The sequence below is a fragment of the Panulirus ornatus genome, chromosome 6 (genome assembly GCF_036320965.1).
Source record: "Panulirus ornatus isolate Po-2019 chromosome 6, ASM3632096v1, whole genome shotgun sequence".
Lineage (NCBI taxonomy): Eukaryota > Metazoa > Arthropoda > Malacostraca > Decapoda > Palinuridae > Panulirus > Panulirus ornatus.
The window spans coordinates 48,008,931-48,027,419 of NC_092229.1; the positions used below are offsets into that span (position 1 = coordinate 48,008,931).

The 18,489-nt window shown below is 41.9% G+C and overlaps 1 protein-coding gene across 6 annotated transcripts in view; it reads right to left on the minus strand.

Annotated features, from left to right (window-relative positions):
• LOC139749205 (E3 ubiquitin-protein ligase ZNRF1) overlaps window positions 1–18,489 on the minus strand; it is a 271,792-nt gene that overhangs the window by 30,349 nt on the left and 222,954 nt on the right. The window contains exon 2 of one of the 6 annotated variants that reach the window (XM_071662892.1): window positions 338–1,400. The exons of the other annotated variants lie outside the window; for them this stretch is intronic. Coding sequence (XP_071518993.1) covers window positions 338–800 — 463 coding nt within the window. The 5' untranslated portion in view covers window positions 801–1,400. The remainder of the gene's footprint in view (window positions 1–337; window positions 1,401–18,489) is intronic. 6 annotated transcript variants of the gene reach the window in all.

The following is an 18,489-nucleotide window of genomic DNA, read 5'->3' on the forward strand; positions in this document are numbered from 1 at the left end:
ACCCTTCCCTTAACAATGTTATTACACATAACACTGATAAATCAAAAACACCACTAGGTCTTGTGATATGGTGTTGATTGTTACATTTCCAACAATGCATACTTGGGAAGTTATGTATATGGATGGTTATGAAGCATGCTCGGATGATTTGTTTACCTGCCACTGTTGGGATGGATTTTATGTCTGCTAAAATCACAAACACAGTAAGGAAGATTTATCAAACTTTTATGAATGTGTAGCTGTTTGGTTTGCTAGATTACCAAGATGCAGGGTGTGGGTGAGAGGTGTTTTGCCCATGTTGATCCGCAGAATAAACTGGTGTAACTGTGAGGTGTACCGTAAGTGTAGATGAGAGAGGCGAGGTGTGGTGGAGGGGGGGGCAGGTGGAGGGCCTGTGAGAGCAAGAGTAGGGGTGGTGTACCCTCCACGTCTGCTGCCCGCCCAGCCCGCCCTTCGCCACGTCCACTAGCAGTATGGCTGCTGACACCAGTCATGTGGGTTCGAGAGTGGCGGCGGCGGCGAGGGGAGGGGGGCGTGGCTGTGGCAGGTCGCACCAGCAGGTAGCGTGCACCAGCACCCTCTGATGGTTGATGTTGCTGTTGTTGATGCTGCTGGTGATGGTGGTGACGGCTGCGAGCGGGTGAACCACTGAGGGTGCGACCCGAGGCTCCAGTGGACGGAGGTGTGGGTGAAGGGTGAGCTACACGGGGTGTGGGGGTGTGGGTGGGGTGTGGGTCAGTGGGGCGGGAAGGTACGCAAGTCCCCAGCAGGACTCCCATCCCCCGCCAACATGACGCCATCACCGTCGTACCCGCCACCTTTCCTCCTGACGTGGGATCCCACCCACTCGTCCTGCTTGACACATTTTCGGTTGGTGGACGTGGTGTTGGTGTGGTTAGGTCTGGTTGTATATGGTTGTGGGCACCTCTGGCCCACCAAATTGGTGATCTGTTGTTCGTGATGCTTGCAGAGGGCGGCAATTCCGCCCATATATCACTGCCTCCGCCACCACCAAAATTTCTACTTAGTTCAGTTAAATCACTTTTTGACTACCATATTTATATCATTCATGGACTATCATATTTCTGATAGGTATTCATACCCTTTTTCTGTACAATACAGATCATTTGCATGACAACATGTGAAAATCACAGCAAAAATTTCAGTTAGACTCATTATCCTTTTTCATCTTTTTGGCACTCAGCCTTAAATCTTCAATATGCTGCACTTCAGTTAAGTAGGTATTAAATCTTTCAAGGAGAAGTCTTTCAGAAAAGGCACATCACAATTGCAAATTCAAGTGGTCCTATATGTCTGCCACTCTGGTTTTAATAGGAGCTGTCTTGCTATTATCACACAGGCTCCAAACTCTCAAAATTTGAGTACACAACACTTAAAGGCTGAGGAAGCAAATCTATGTAACAGATACACTAATCTTCCTAATTATTCAAAAACATTATACTTATAAGGGCATGTATTTAATGCAATCTTATCAATCCTAGGTGCCACTTTCATGGGACTCCTGTAGCTTCAAGGCTGCACGATAATCAACACTGGAAAAATGATGAACTCCTTTGGATAAAGAAGCTCCTTGGCGAGACTGAACTCCTTTTCATCCACTGACAATGATATGACCTTGCCGAGATGACTCCACTGATGATTTAAGCCCTTGCAGGCAGAGTTCAATAACATTATTATATTATGTGAACCTGGGGTCTCTATATGACATTTTCATAGAGGAAGATTTTGCAACAGCAAGATTTGAGAATTACGATGCAAACTTTTAGAATGAAACTAAGGCCTCGCAATAAGTATGTGAACCTGCTTAAATATTTCATACTGTAGATCTATACAAGTATGTACTCGTTCATATTTATTCATTTATCATACTTAACCGGTTTCCCGCATCAGCAAGGTAGCGCAAGGAAACAGACGAATGGCCCAACCACTCATATACACACAAACACACACACACACACACACATATATATACATACATAAACACCCATACACGCACATATACATACATATACATATCAAAGTATACATACATATATAAACACAGAAACATACATATATATATACACAGGTTCGCATTCATACATGCTGCCATCATCCATTCCCGTTGCTACCCTGCCACACAGGAAAAAGCCCCTCCCACTTATATATTTTTCACACTATTCGCCATTTCCCGCGTTAGCAAGGTAGCGTTAAGAACAGAGGACTGGGCCTCTGAGGGAATATCCTCACCTGGCCCCCTTCTCTGTCCCTTCTTTTGGAAAATTAAAAAAAAAAACAAGAGGGGAGGATTTCCAGTCCCCCGCTCCCTCCCCTTTTAGTCGCCTTCTACGACACGCAGGGAATACGTGGGAAGTATTCTTTCTCCCCTATCCCCAGGGATATATATATATATATATATATATATATATATATATATATATATATATATATATATATATATATTCATCATACTTAAGTAATGAGGAGGAACATTTATACTAATTATCATTTGCTGAGGAAAGTGAAGAAGAATAACAAGAGAATATATATATATATATATATATAATATAATATAATATATATATATATATATATATATATATATATATATATATATATATATATATATACTTTTCTTTCTTTTTCTTTTAAACTATTTGCCATTTCCCGCGTTGGCGAGGTAGCGTTAAGAACAGAGGACTGGGCCTTTTTTGGTACACACATATACATATATTTATCATTACTATCATACTTTGTCGCTGTCTCCCGCATTAGCGAGGTAGCGCAAGGAAACAGACGAAAGAATGGCCCAACCCACCTACATACACATGTATATACATACATGCCCACACATACACATATACATACCTATACATTACTTCAGGGCTTTCTGTGACCACTCACCTTCACAAGGGAAAAGCCACTGACTTTCTAACATTTAACACCTAAATGTAATGATATGGATTCGTGTAACATGATAGTTAAAGGTATAATTGTAAAAAGTCAATAGAACATCCTATCATATAAATAGGTGCAATACTACAAACAATCAGTGATCATGTATGGATAAAGGTGCTGAAAAAAACAGAGATAGCATCCTAACTGTATAATGACATCAACAGTATCAGTAAATACAAGTGAGTTATGCAATACAAAACTGATAGAAAAAAGAAGGAATCATGGGATAGCAATTAACATAATCACATATCAAACCCTGTAAGCTACAACAGTTCCTGCTGCATATCATAATGACTTGAGGTTATGCCTCAGATCTCTGGTGTCACACGTAACTTCATGGTGTATTAGCTCATTTGGTTGGTCCTTAAAACACAAGCTTAGCTGTACTGTTAACATGCCACTTCTAGGTGTTCATGCATAAAGGCATCTGTGCTCTAGCAGGTTACCACATTCTTCAGGTCTAGCCAGTCACTGGGTACATTGTTTATGGTGGCATACTGCGCCTGCTAGGTCTAGCACGCCCCAAGAACATAGTTGGTATGGGCTGCATTCCAGCTATGCTCTGACTGTGTCCTTGGAATACTTACTCTCTGTGTCACCACATGACTAAGACTCTCCCCAGCTAGGATCTGGAATGATTATGAGTGCATGTCCTGTCAGCTCCCCAGGTTAAACAAACATCAACACACTGCAAGTTGTCTCTGTGCTAATCTGGGCCTGACTGACTCCATTCCAATCTTAAATCTGTTCTGAAGAGTGTTGGATGCCCAGTGGTGTTATTTCACTTTCCTTAATCAATCACTTTAATAATTTACACTTTCAAATTTCCATGCTTGATACCTTATTTCTGTATTATCAATTGTGAGTTCCTCAGTACATTTTCATACTGTAACACCATGATTGCAACATTCTATGGTTTACTTGATCCTATAAGGAAACTGTTAGGATCAGTGCCATATATATACCACATCGCTCCAATTCACTCTATTCTTTGCCCTCCTTTCACCCTCCTGCATGTTCAGGCCCCGATCACACAAAATCTTTTTCACTCCATCTTTCCACCTCCAATTTGGTCTCCCTCTTCTCCTCGTTCCCTCCACCTCCGACACATATATCCATCCTCTTGGTCAATCTTTCCTCACTCATTCTCTCCATGTGACCAAACCATTTCAAAACACCCTCTTCTGCTCTCTCAACCACGCTCTTTTTATTTCCACACATCTCTCTTACCCTTACGTTACTTACTCGATCAAACCACCTCACACCACACATTGTCCTCAAACAAATCATTTCCAGCACATCCATCCTCCTGCGCACAACTCTATCCATAGTCCACGCCTCGCAACCATACAACATTGTTGGAACCACTATTCCTTCAAACATACCCATTTTTGCTTTCCGAGATAATGTTCTCGACTTCCACACATTCTTCAAGGCTCCCAGGATTTTCGCCCCCTCCCCCACCCTATGATTAACTTCCGCTTCCATGGTTCCATCCGCTGCCAGATCCACTCCCAGATATCTAAAACACTTTACTTCCTCCAGTTTTACTCCATTCAAACTTACCTCCCAATTGACTTGACCCTCAACCCTACTGTACCTAATAACCTTGCTCTTATTCACATTTACTCTTAACTTTCTTCTTTCACACACTTTACCAAACTCAGTCACCAGCTTCTGCAGTTTCTCACATGAATCAGCCACCAGCGCTGTATCATCAGCGAACAACAAGGTAGCGCTGGGAAACAGACAAAAGAATGGTCCAACCCATCCACATGCATATATACATATATATACATATGTATACATTTCAACATATATATACACAAACATATACATATGTACATATTCATACTTGCTGCCTTCATGCATTCCCATCACCACCCCATCACATATGAAACAGCACCCCCTTCCCCCCAATGCGCATGCGAGATAGCGCTAGGAAAAGACAATAAAGCCACATTTGTTCACACTCAGTCTCTAGCTGTCATGTGTAATGCGCCGAAACCACAGCTCCCTTTCCACATCCAGGCTCCACAATATATATATTGGAAAGAGCCACAATCGCTGTTTTCCGCATCAGCAAGGTAGTGCCAGGAAACAGACAAAGAATGGCCCATCCACTCATGTATACATATATATACATGCACATATACATACATATACATATCAACATATATACATACATAGACATATACATATATACACATGTGCATATTCATGCTTGCCTTCACACATTCCTAGCGCTTCCCCCTGCTTCAACAAGGTAGCACCCGGTGACAGCATAATGACTTCCATATCCCCATATTGACGTAATGCATTTTATCCCATGCATGCCCCTCATCTTTCCAACTGTTCAAACCCCAATGAACCATTTGAAAACACAACACCCTGGTCAGCCCTGTCAGAGAGTACTGGAGGGAGAATGCATGGAATAGTATATGCGCAGGAGGCATGTAAAGACAGGGATAAGTTGAAACTTTTCCTGTGGCCACCCCCTTAATGGGAGTTTCTGGAGGAAATAGACAGATACAGTAGATCTGTAGAAGAAAGAAAAAAAATCTGACACAGAAATTGTGGGGTAACACTAAAGAGAAGGCAACTTTGAGAAAAGATGCTAAATGTTATTCAACTGGCACAAGTCTGTGTTCAACACAAAAAAAAGAAAGAAAAAATAGATGATGAGGTATTCAATCAGGATGATGAGCATGCATTTACAGATACTGAAGTAACAGAGAAGGACAAAATTGAAGCAAGTGACCAAATTAAAAGAAAGATCAGCACCCAAGCCTAATGGGATCTCAACAACCTTCCTTAAAAAGAAAAGATGACAATATTAAAACCTTTGTCAATGTTTCTGAGACCAAGCATCAATTAACCCAGTGTATATCATATAAAAGCTCACTAAACAAAAGAGAATTTAAGCTAGTATGAAAAGAGTAAAGGCCAATTAGCCTAACATCACTAATAATTAAAGACATTTGTACCAGGTAAAAGTACACTACAATGACATATAAAATATTGTAAGAGAATGGACAGTTTTTCTAAATCCTGCTGAAGCATATGATATAGTTAACTATGGACATTTATTAATGAAAGTGGCTAAAAAAAAAATATTCAAGGTAAACTAAGAAAGCAAAACTGAGGCTATGGAACATATAAACTATCCTGAAAGGTAGACAGAACTCACACTTTACTGACTAGAATGAAGAGAGAGATATACATAATTTATGCATGGCAGCAAAATGAGAGCATCAAGAATACTATATTAGATCTAAAAGCATCTCAGCATGGAAGACACACAAGTATAAATTTCATGAGTTCAGCAAAAATATTGAAAAGATTGCTTAATGTAATATCAGGTAAAATAAGAAACATACACTGAGAAACTATAGAAGCATTCAACAGAAAATTCGATATATGGTCGAGATCAGCTGAACCCTAGATGAGAATTATCTAAGGAGAGAAAGAGTGCTGTATTGTTTATCAAGCAAGACATACTGAGTGGGACACTATCCATTCCATTCTGGCAAAGTTTAATTGCAGGTCATGTAGGTAGGTAAGGAGCAATATCATTCCTTCCATAACCAACCCATCCCACATCACATTTTCTCAGATATTCTACTTCTGATATATCCATCATTTACCTTTCCTTTGCATCCACAGCCCATTACACTCCACCAAACACTGTCAAGAATATGATATCTTCTAAAACAGCCATCTATGCCCAAAAAGACATACTTCCCTTTCCACATGTCTCTAAATGCTCCAGAGATCTTAGTATACTCTTTTATCCTCTGAGTTACATCATCTCCAAGTTTTCATCCACTACAATGTCAACTCCCAGGAATCCAAAGCACTCCACTTCCTCCATGTCCTACCCTTTCATAAGTACACTCAAATCATCCTGTCTCATCCCCTTGAAGCACATCCTTACCTTATTTTTGTGTATATTTACCATCCCCTTCACCTTTCACACACATTCTCCAATTCAAAAATAAAATCAAATTCAGCAAATCAAAACTCATTGAGTTATTAATGCTTTTAAAGGGGCTTTACCACAATCAAAGTTAAAAAGCAAAAAATGGGCAGCCTCTCTTAAATGTTTGTAACAAACATCCTGTATCAAATTTCACAAACAAGCAACACGTTTTTAAATCAGCAAACAACATGCAGTAACTTACCATTAAAAATGAGACCCCTTCAAAATTATCAATGAAAAGACTGCTCTACACAGTTAACATGCAGGCCATCTCAAAGTCCGCAGCAAGTAGCACCTTTTTGCACGTTTAAAAGAAGCAACTACATTACAATTAAATATTAGCATCAAACAACAGGTTTCAAAACCTATCAAAAGCAAGAAGCTCATGTATGTAAGTATGCATGTATGTGCAAGGAATAGAGTGAATTGGAACAACATGAAATAACAACACCCTCCCCCCTCATTTGTGCGAGGCAGCGCTAGGAAAAGACAACAAAGGCGCCATTCGTTCACACTCAGTCTCTAGCTGTCATAATGCACCAAAACCACAGCTCCCTTTCCACATCCAGGCCCCACAGAACTTTCCATGGTTTACCCTAGACGCTTCACATGCCCTGGTTCAATCCACTGACAGCATGTTGACCCCGGTATACCACATCGTCCAATTCACCCTATTCCTTGCACGCCTTTCACCCTCCTGCATGTTCAGGCCCCGATCACTCAAGATCTTATATATATATATATATATATATATATATATATCTTTCTTTCATACTATTAGCCATTTCCCGCATTAGCGAGGTAGCGTTAAGAACAGAGGAATGGGCCTTAGAGGGAATATCCTCACCGCCCCTTCTCTGTTCCTTCTTTTGGGGGAAGAAAAAAAAAAAAAAAAAAAACACACCTCACTGAAGCAGGGGGTAGCAATGCTGTTTCCCCTTACTAGTGGCTGGGACTATTGGTGAAGTTATTGATGGTGGTGAGTGACTATCACTGGAGGTAGTGGTGGTGATAAGTGCCAACTGGTGGAAGAACTGGTAGTGGTGGTAATTAGTGGCGGTGATTGAGCAGTAGCGGATGTACTGGTGGTGATGATGACCAGTGGTGGAGGTGATGGTGACAGATTGTGAGGGTGGTGGTGACCAGTGGTAGAGGCATAAGAGTAGTGGTGATGGTGGCAAGGAGTGAAGGTAATTGTGGTGGTCCTGAATGATGGCGGAGGTGATAACAAGTGGTGAAGGTAGTGGTGGAGATGGTGACTAATGGTGGAGGTATTAAATGAATATATAAATATTGGATTTATTGATTTAGGCAGCTATTCAGTGGTGGTGATGATGGTTACCATTGGTGGGGTGGTACTGGTGGTGGAGATGGTGACCAGTGATGGTGGTGATGAGAGGTAGAGTTAGTGGGGGACCAGCAAGGGCAGCTTGCACTATTGATTGCAACTGCAGCAGCAGCAGTATTGGCCAGCAAGCCAACCAACCAGCCAGCCAGTACCAGTAACCCTGTACTCAAGGCTGGCACAACCATCACCATGAACCACTACAACCAAAACCATCACCAATGCAACCATCATTAGAATCACTACAAGCTCTACAACCAAAATCATAACCACTAAAATCATCACTACTACAACTAATACCATTACAACCATCACTTAGACCAATTCAACTGCCACCGCAACAATCTAAAACATTACAACCATTGCTTGACTTACTTTAACCAGTACTGCTACCATTAAAACCATTACAACCAACACTACAACAGGTAAAGCCATTATCAAAACCTGGTGTTGGCATCAGAAGTATTCTACACCCCATAACTGGGACTGGGCTCAAGTGACAGGTGGGTTGATGGCTGGGAAAGCTGTTGGAAGTGCAGCCGGCAGGCCTCGCATAGCAACCGATACCCAGCAAGTCTATTGGACTTTATAAATACCTATTCCAAGCCTTCTTTTAACTTTCTCCATGCATCCTTTCCTGTTTCCAAAGTCCACAGGCAACGTGGTGAATTGTGTTCTGGTTGTTCAACAATACTTTCTATCTGTGCTTGTCTTGCTTCTGCTTCCAAGGATAGTATTTAACAATCATCCAAGCCTGAATGCCAATAATGAATTATTTCTACTCGTAATTTTGGGACCATGCCTGGTAAGATTTTCTACGTATAAATAATGATACTAGTCCCTCGTGTGCTCTCCAGAGAGCACAGCCTGAATGATCCCAATAATTCAGCTTAATGACATTAGTGAGGGTTGTGAAAGATCTCTGAACGATAACTGCAGCAATTTCCCCCGTCTTGTAATGTCCCTCTTGCTTTAGGCAACTGTTGCTTTGTGCTGCTTGATTTAGGGGAGGTTATCAGACTTATGACTCTGGGGTCCCAGGGTCTTGGATACTTTGATCATGATATGATGGGGGCTGTGCCCATTCAACATTGTAATATTCTTGATATCTTTATTTTTCCTATACCGGTAAAGTTTATCCCCAGTGAGAAGAATTTTGTTCTCAGCAGCCCAGAGGATGATTTTGTATATAACAGTTTGTAGTTTCTCAATCTTCTAATGATCCGATTTTCAAACTTATTCCAGTGACATTTGCAAAGGATACGAAATTGTTATTCATGAGTGTTAATATTGTCACAAACAAGAATGAGGAACAGAACGCGTGGAAGTACAGTTCCTGAGGGAGCAGTACTTTTTACAGGGTAGACAATGGAAAGAGCTTTGTCTAGTACATGTTACGGTGTTTGTTAAGGAGTTGTATATCCATCTAACAATTTCACCAGTTCTCCCTCTCCTCATTTTATCTGGTATGTCATCCCGGTAACATTCATCAAACACTTCTGCAAAGTCTATGTACACCACATAAGTACCTTATTTGTCTCCAGTGCCTCTATAACCTTACCACTGTTGTTCAATAACTGAGAGAGGGGAAAAGATCTTGTGAAAACATGTTTTCTTGGGTAGCGTAGATTACTCGATTCCATATAGTTTGTCAAATTGCATGTAAAGACTCTTCAATATTTGAATAATGTGCAATGTCAGTGTTATAGGCCTTTTTCTTTTTCCTGGAATTGCTTTGCTTCGTCGTCTGGGAAGTAGCGAGATGTGTCAGTTTCAAAACTCTCAGAGATGTTGCAAAAGTCCCAGATATTTTTCCATGAAATATTCAGTGCACACACCGTGTTTTATATTTATGATGGCGGACTTCCAGCAGTCTACCAGCCAGCCCGTTACATGAAGCCTATTTAACGAATTTAGCAGAAACTCATCCGGTTGGAAAAATTTTCTCAAGCAACCAGAGGTTAGAAAGATATGAATGGATCATCTCTGGGGTGGATGACAATTTCCAAAGTGGTGCGGTGGTGTTTCAAATGGCCCTCTCAAAATAATTTCAGAAGTGGTGCAGAGTTATCTCAAATGACCCTCTTAAAATCCTATGAAGATTGGACAGATCTGTTGTAACATATGGAAGCGAATACTGTTTAGGAAGATGTCAGTCGGTTTTTGGCTCCCTATGAGCACCGAATCACTTACTCATCTCCTGGCTATTGTAATTTGTATGTGTACGTACCCTAGTTTGAAGTTTGTGGGGCCACTGTTGTGTTTGTGTTCTGTGACCTCCATTTTTCATACGACTGAAAGTATTCTGACTTTTCTCAATGTCATGGATAGCTCATTCTTCTTTTATTCCCCTGTGTTTCGTACGACATTTTGAGCTTATGGCCTATGCTCAGCAATTCATCCAACAAGTTTTCTTGTCTTTGCTGAAAGAGATGTGGCTTTTTAAAAAGTCTGCAAGTCGCTTACTTTTAGGGATCGCCTCTCGTTCTCTGGTAGACTCCATGGCGAATGCCACTTCAAATAACAGTCCTTCTATTTTCATGTGTCCGGAGTCAAGTCCTGCTCCTGGCAACCTAACCACTGCACCACCTAACACTTCCTACCTAAGGTTTCAGATTTACATAGAATCATTATATTTTTCGCCTTCTGTTCGACTTCTCTGACGTAATGGATGTGAAATTGAACGAAAAACGAGCATAAACGCGGATGAATTCTTTGTACGTTTGTCTCATGAATAAATCCTTGGTACACTCATTAACCTAGTAGCATGACTGGAATAGCCATTAGCGTTGTTTCCCTTCCATGCAAGGTTTTCTGTGACGACTGTTGTGTCCTCAGTGGCTACAGATCGCTACCTTGACATTCAAATTTCTCTCTCAATTATCTCTGTTTTCTCCAATGACTTAGTTGAGAAGCTCACAGAGTAAAATGAACGATCCTGTGTCCTGAACATCCAGGTGTGAGGCGAAATGAATGCCCTACGCCACATTGCTACAACTACTTCACAACTATCACCAGTAAAACCAGTTAAAAACACTACAACCACAATTATCACAATCAATACAACCATCACTACTATAACCTCAACAACCATCAGTACTACCGAAAACCACTATAACCATTTTCAAAAGCCAACGCATCAATCCCCACTACCATCTCTACTACAGTCTTAACGACTAAAACCATCCCTACAGGTACCACTACAACTATAACCATTCCTAAAGACACTAATAGCACTAAAACCACCGTCACAAACACAAGTACAACTACAACCATCACTACAGACAACATATCCACAAGAACCATCCTTACAGACACCACTACCACTACAAACAACACTACAGACATCACTGCCGCCAAGATCATACAACACAAACCACCACCACCAAAACTCCAACACCTCCAACTACCACCTCCAACAGTGATACGAGTGTTGTCGCCACAACACTCGCCAACAGTCCTCCCGCTAATGTCACCAACGCGCGCGTATCATTTCCAACAGCGCGACACACTTAACCACTACCATTACCAACACCGTTACCCACATTAACTTTACAATTTCTCCACACATCATAAACGAGAGAAAATAAATAAAAAAAGGAATCATGATCCAGAAAGACTGTCTAGAGTACGTCGCAACGACCCCTTAAACACAAAGGGACGGTTCGACCCCCCCCCCCTTACTAAGTAAGAAAGTTCGACGGTACGACACTTCAGCACGACCCGTGGGTGTAATAGTTTGGTATTTGACCACACCATTAAGGAAGGGGTAGGTCAGAAGGCTAGGCTACCATATCCCAAGGCCCCCCCCCCCAATCAAAACACAACGCGTCTCTAACATGTTACCTTTGTGGTGGTGATTGACGAAGCGTGTTATGGTGGGAAATTTGAGTGTTATTGTGTGTGTGTGTGTTATGGTGGGGCCTTGTCTGTTACTGTGGGTATTTCTGTTATGGGGGTGCTTGTGTGTCATGAAGGCTGTAATTGCGAGTTATGGTGGGTGTTTGTGGGTTTAAATGCCTGCTTTTGTGTTATGGTATGTGTGCTTGTATGTTAAGGCAGGTGCCTGTCTCATGACCGATATTTCAGTGTTATTGAGGGCGCTTGTGGTGGGTGCTTAAAGCAACTTTTTTCTTCTTTTAACTGTACCCTTGGAAGGGAATAATGTGCGATGTGCATCACCAATAACCGAAGCCGATTTAAGCACGAACTCAGGCCACAAAAATACTAGGTACACCACCAGTGATATTAGGACTGGGATGATAAACCAGCAATAATAACCGCAATATCAATGCGTGACAATTCGACACATACCACATAAAGTTTGCCTTCTGTCGATTCCTTCCTAGTGACTGCATTCCAAGCAGGTTCCAGAGACACCCAAATCCCTTAATACATACCCACTAGACAGGCAAATCCGAAAAATACGGGGGTTCCCAGGAATGCAATCTTGGCCTGCTGCTGCCGCCGCCGCCGAGTGGAACGTGGTGCGCAAGTGGGTGCGCAGTGAAGCTGTCTAGATATTGCCGTCCCACCAAATGTAAATAATGCTTTATGAAATACTATATCCTTCATCCCCTACCCCCAAAAGCCTAGGTCTCGGATACGAAGAGTAATTGATGAGAATCTGCATATACTCTTGGTGATGGGAAACACAAATGAGATTAAGTTTGGCTTGTAAACAATCTTCACAAAATGTGACTAACAACAATGCGAGAGAGAGAGATATACAGAGCCCAAAACGTCCTCTCATGCTGCACTACTAAAAGCCATTCAATACGCTCCAACTCCGTCGGGTGCCTGTAACGGCTGGCCCTTTGACGAAGAAACATCCCGCGGTAAACTTGAGTGAGTGAATCAACTGTCTTCTCTGAGAGGAGGATTGGAAGTGCTACACAAACATTACCAACAACAGCCGAGGTTATCCACCTTCTTTGTTTCACGTTAAAATAAAATGGATCCAGCTGCTTGCGCTTTCAACCTTACACACACACACACACACACAATTCTATACAATATACCGGTACAGACGGCGGTATTGGCTATAATAAGGCAATGGTGACGGCTGGGGAGGGAGGGGAGAGAGAGAGAGAGAGAGAGAGTTGGGGGGGTGGACTAGAGCAACAGCTCCCCCACTACCACCACCATCCACAACCCAATCATCGACCGTCGTCCACCTAGTCGTAAAGGGGGGGAGGGGGGGGTACAGGATCTCCAACAGCCACCGCAGACACATCTACCCCCCCCCCCCCCTCCACTCCTCAACGTCAAAACACCAGCAGAGGCCCAGCAATTATCTGCACCAGGAAGGTTGTTTGCCTACATACCAACCAAGGTAAATTACTGTTACTCCACACACACACACACACACACACACACACACACACACACACACACACACACACACACACACGACATTCATGATATGAACAAAAAGCAAAAAAAAAGAGCTCAGAACAAGATATAAATAAAAACACGGCATTAAGACGCAGGGACGAAATGCTACAAAAGTATGTAAACAAGTTACACGGAGCGGTTCGCGGTTGCCATGGCTACACAACTACATTCTAGGGTCCAGTCCTCTACATCTCAAGTAACTTCATCTTATTTGCGACATATACAACCATTCCTTAATACCTTAATATTGGAATATGGTTAAAAAGAAAAAAGAAAGTCGCGTGTACTTATTGGAAAAGATTTTAAGAATGGTTTGTATGGTTTGACAGTGGCGGTTGAATGGGATAAACAGAGTAACATATCTGTTATTGCTGATATTAACTAAAAGTTTAATGAAGGTGTATGACACTAGAGAAAGTTCAAGAGATGGGACCCCACCAGTCTGGCACTTGCGCACACACACACACACACACACACACACCTCTGTGGTGTAGCGGCTAGCGCTACTGACCCGTCATGCATGCACGGGCTGCGTGGGACCACGAAACCCGCATTGGTTCGAATCCAGGTCACGGCAGACGGTCCACAGTCGATAACATGGGTACCTGGCATAAGCTACAGTGTGTGTGTGTGTGTGTGTGTGTTCATACATACAAGTACAGACATGGTACCTATTTACTGGGTTATGGGACGGGGTAACACGAGTGTAAAACTCTACCCTTCACACACACACACACGTACTCGACCGTGTGCGCGCGCGCGTGCTGGCCGCATGACATAAAGGTCCATGGATCGAAACCAGGCTCTAACCAGAGCCTACCTTTGTGCAGAGATTAGCGTCGTGACCCATCAATCACACGGGCCCGAGTTTCAGTCTCGGACGGGGGAAAGCCAGCTCACAGCCAACCCTGCTGTTCATCCTACCCCCACTTTAGCCTGGTCCATTAATGGCCACTTGGCATAAGATGAGGTATATAAAGCATGTGCATATACCTACCAGGATAGGTGACGAGGCAACATGAACACAAAACTCTAAACTGTAACCTACCAATAGCATTCACGGTATATCACACACACACACACACACACACACACACACACACACACACACACACACACACACACACACACAAAACAACAGCAACAAAAATGCTGTACAAAGAGGAAATTATACACGCACAGACAGACTGACAGACACAAAAAAATGCTGAACAAAGAGGTAATTACACATGCATAGACAGACAGACAGACACACACACACACACACACAACAGTAGAGTCAAATCAGGTAATCGAGCACAAAAATAAAGTACGGGATGATGGAGACTGCATCAAGCATACAAGGGGACCTAAACACCGGAGTTGGTCTGGCGCATGGCTGATGAACATTACCGATGGGGATGGGTCACAGTGAGGGAAGGCTTCGGTACGACCCTCGAACTAGCTGGATATAAGATACGGGAATAATGTGTGTGTGTGTGTGTGTGTGTGTGTGTGTGTGTGTGTGTGTGTGTGTGTGTGTCTGTCTGTCTCTGTCTGTCTGTGAGGGACTTTAGGGAGTATAAGGCCATCGTCCCTAACCTCTCACCACAGACTTACGTAAGGAAAGGACCAGAGGAGACTAGCTGTCTGCTGGCAAACATAATGAGTCGCATTTCATTCCATGGATAAGGAAATACTCAGCAAAGTGTCCCCTGGCGTCGTGTGTATTGGTGCCAAAGCTAAAACATGCTTCCCGTGTCTGGTCATCGAACCTACAGAAGCAGAGAGAACTAATAAGGGAAGGACATGAGGAAGGCATCATCAAAGAGGGTACAATTATAATTCAAGACAACTGAGATACAAAAGGGGAAAAAAAAAAAGGTTACATCTATCCACCATGGAAGAGAGAAAAGCGAGGGAAGACTTGATCACACAACCTTTAGCCAATACGTATGGGTAATCCCACACAACAGTGCAGGGGGATCAGGGTGGGGTCTGTGTATGGGTTCTCTCTGTCTCTCCCCAATGATGATCTCTCTCTCTCTCTCTCTCTCTCTCTCTCTCTCTCTCTCTCTCTCTCTCTCTCTCCCTCCACCCACCACGACGCTGCCAGACGGGAGCAGTCATCCCCTGGGGCCATGACCCACATCCTACATGCCAACTGACGACCTACTTCGCTTCCATCCCACAACACCGCCCGCCCCACCCCACCCTCTCCAAGTACGCCACGGAACGCACTCAACGGACCCACCAACACACACACACACACACACTACAGACCCACCAACGCACACTACAGTCCCAGCAACACAAACACTACGGTCCCAGCAACACAAACACTACGGACCCAGCAACACACAATACGGACCCAGCAACACACAATACGGACCAAGCAACACACACACTACGATCCCAGCAACACACAATACGAACCAAGCAACACACACACTACGATCCCAGCAACACACAGACTACGGTCCCAGCAACACACAATACGAACCAAGCAACACTCACACTCCGATCCCAGCAACGATGTTAACCTTAGCGGCAAGAGAGTGCGCCACGCTAAGATGGACACTAAGGTTATTCATTTATCACTTGACAAAGGGAGAGAGAAACTTGCCTCAGGGTGAGGGAGAGAGCAACTTGCCTCAGGGTGAGGGAGAGAGCAACTTGCCTCAGGGTGAGGGAGAGAGCAACTTGCCTCAGGGTGAGAGAGAGAGAGAGAGAGAGAGAGAGAGAGAGAGAGAGAGAGAGAGAGAGAGAGAGAGAGAGAGATCTGCTCTCACACATCAAACCAGAACGCAAAACCTCGCAACACCCAAAGGGGTCACGCAACACAGCGCCACAGGATCAGGCAACACAACGCCAAAGTTTACGTTCAACACTTTTTCTTTTAAGTGTCTGAAAACAAATGAAATATTCCAGGATCAACTTGGGAGCTTCCCTCGCGAGGAGGAACATCTTTCGGGAGGGCAGTTCCTCCCTCCGTCCTTCCTTCTGTCAACCCGGGCCTCACAAAAGCCGGAGACTGGCTGACCGTGGGAACCAGACATGTGAACGATAGGAGATATCGGAAAGTGAAGTCCCTTTACACACACACACACACACACACACACACACACACACACACACATATATATATATATATATATATATATATATATATATATATATATATATATATATATATATATATATATATATATTTCTTTTTCTTTCAAACTATTCGCCATTTCCCGCATTAGCGAGGTAGCATTAAGAACAGAGGACTGGGCCTTTGAGGGAATATCCTCACCTGGCCCCCTTCTCTGTTCCTTCTTTTGGAAAAATTAAAAAAAAAAAAATAGAGAGGGGAGGATTTCCAGCCCCCCGCTCCCTCCCCTTTTAGTCGCCTTCTACGACACGCAGGGAATACATGGGAAGTATTCTTTCTCCCCTATCCCCAGGGATTATATATATATATATATATATATATATATATATATATATATATATATATATATATATATATATATATAATATTTTACATAGAAAAACAAATCACCGAACAAATGTTGATATGTGAAAAAGGGAAACACCGATAACAATATATAACACTGAAAAAAATGAAATAAAATGTTACAGAGAAGGACCGTGTGCTCGGAAAAGAAGAAGGAGTCAATAGCTGTTATTTCCGTGAGGCGTCACACACACACACACACACACACACACACACACACACACACACACACACAGTCAGGCGCTGCGCAAGACGTACGTCATTCTCAGTGAAGGACGCCTCTACGTCCCAGGCCCACCCTCCCGCCCGCCAGGAAACATTACCATTACATTATCATGGTTCAAATATAACATTACATGACATGGATATTACATTATCTTGGGTCAAATATAACATTACATGACATGGATATTACATTATCTTGGGTCAAATATAATATTACATGACATGGATATTACATTATCTTGAGTCAAATATAACATTACATGACATGGATATTACATTATCATGGTTCAAATATAACATTACATGACATGGATATTACATTATCTTGGTTCAAATATAACATTACATGACATGGATATTACATTATCTAGGGTCAAATATAACATTACATGACATGGATATTACATTATCATGGTTCAAATATAACATTACATGACATGGATATTACATTATCTTGGTTCAAATATAACATTACATGACATGGATATTACATTATCTAGGGTCAAATATAACATTACATGACATGGATATTACATTATCTTGGGTCAAATATAACATTACATGACATGGATATTACATTATCATGGTTCAAATATAACATTACATGACATGGATATTACATTATCTTGGGTCAAATATAACATTACATGACATGGATATTATATCATCTTGGGTCAAATATAACATTACATGACATGGATATTACATTATCTTGGGTCAAATATAACATTACATGACACGGATATTACATTATCTTGGGTCAAATATAACATTACATGACATGGATATTACATTATCAAATATAACATTACATGACATGGATATTACATCATCTTGGGTCAAATATAACATTACATGGCATGGATATTACATTATCAAATATAACATTACATGACATGGATATTACATTATCTTGGGTCAAATATAACATTACATGACATGGATATTACATTATCAAATATAACATTACATGACATGGATATTACATTATCGTGGGTCAAATATAACATTACATGGCATAAATATTACATTATCCTGCTTTAAATATAACATTACATGAAATGAATATTAAAGATGAAGTTGATATAAATATAAATA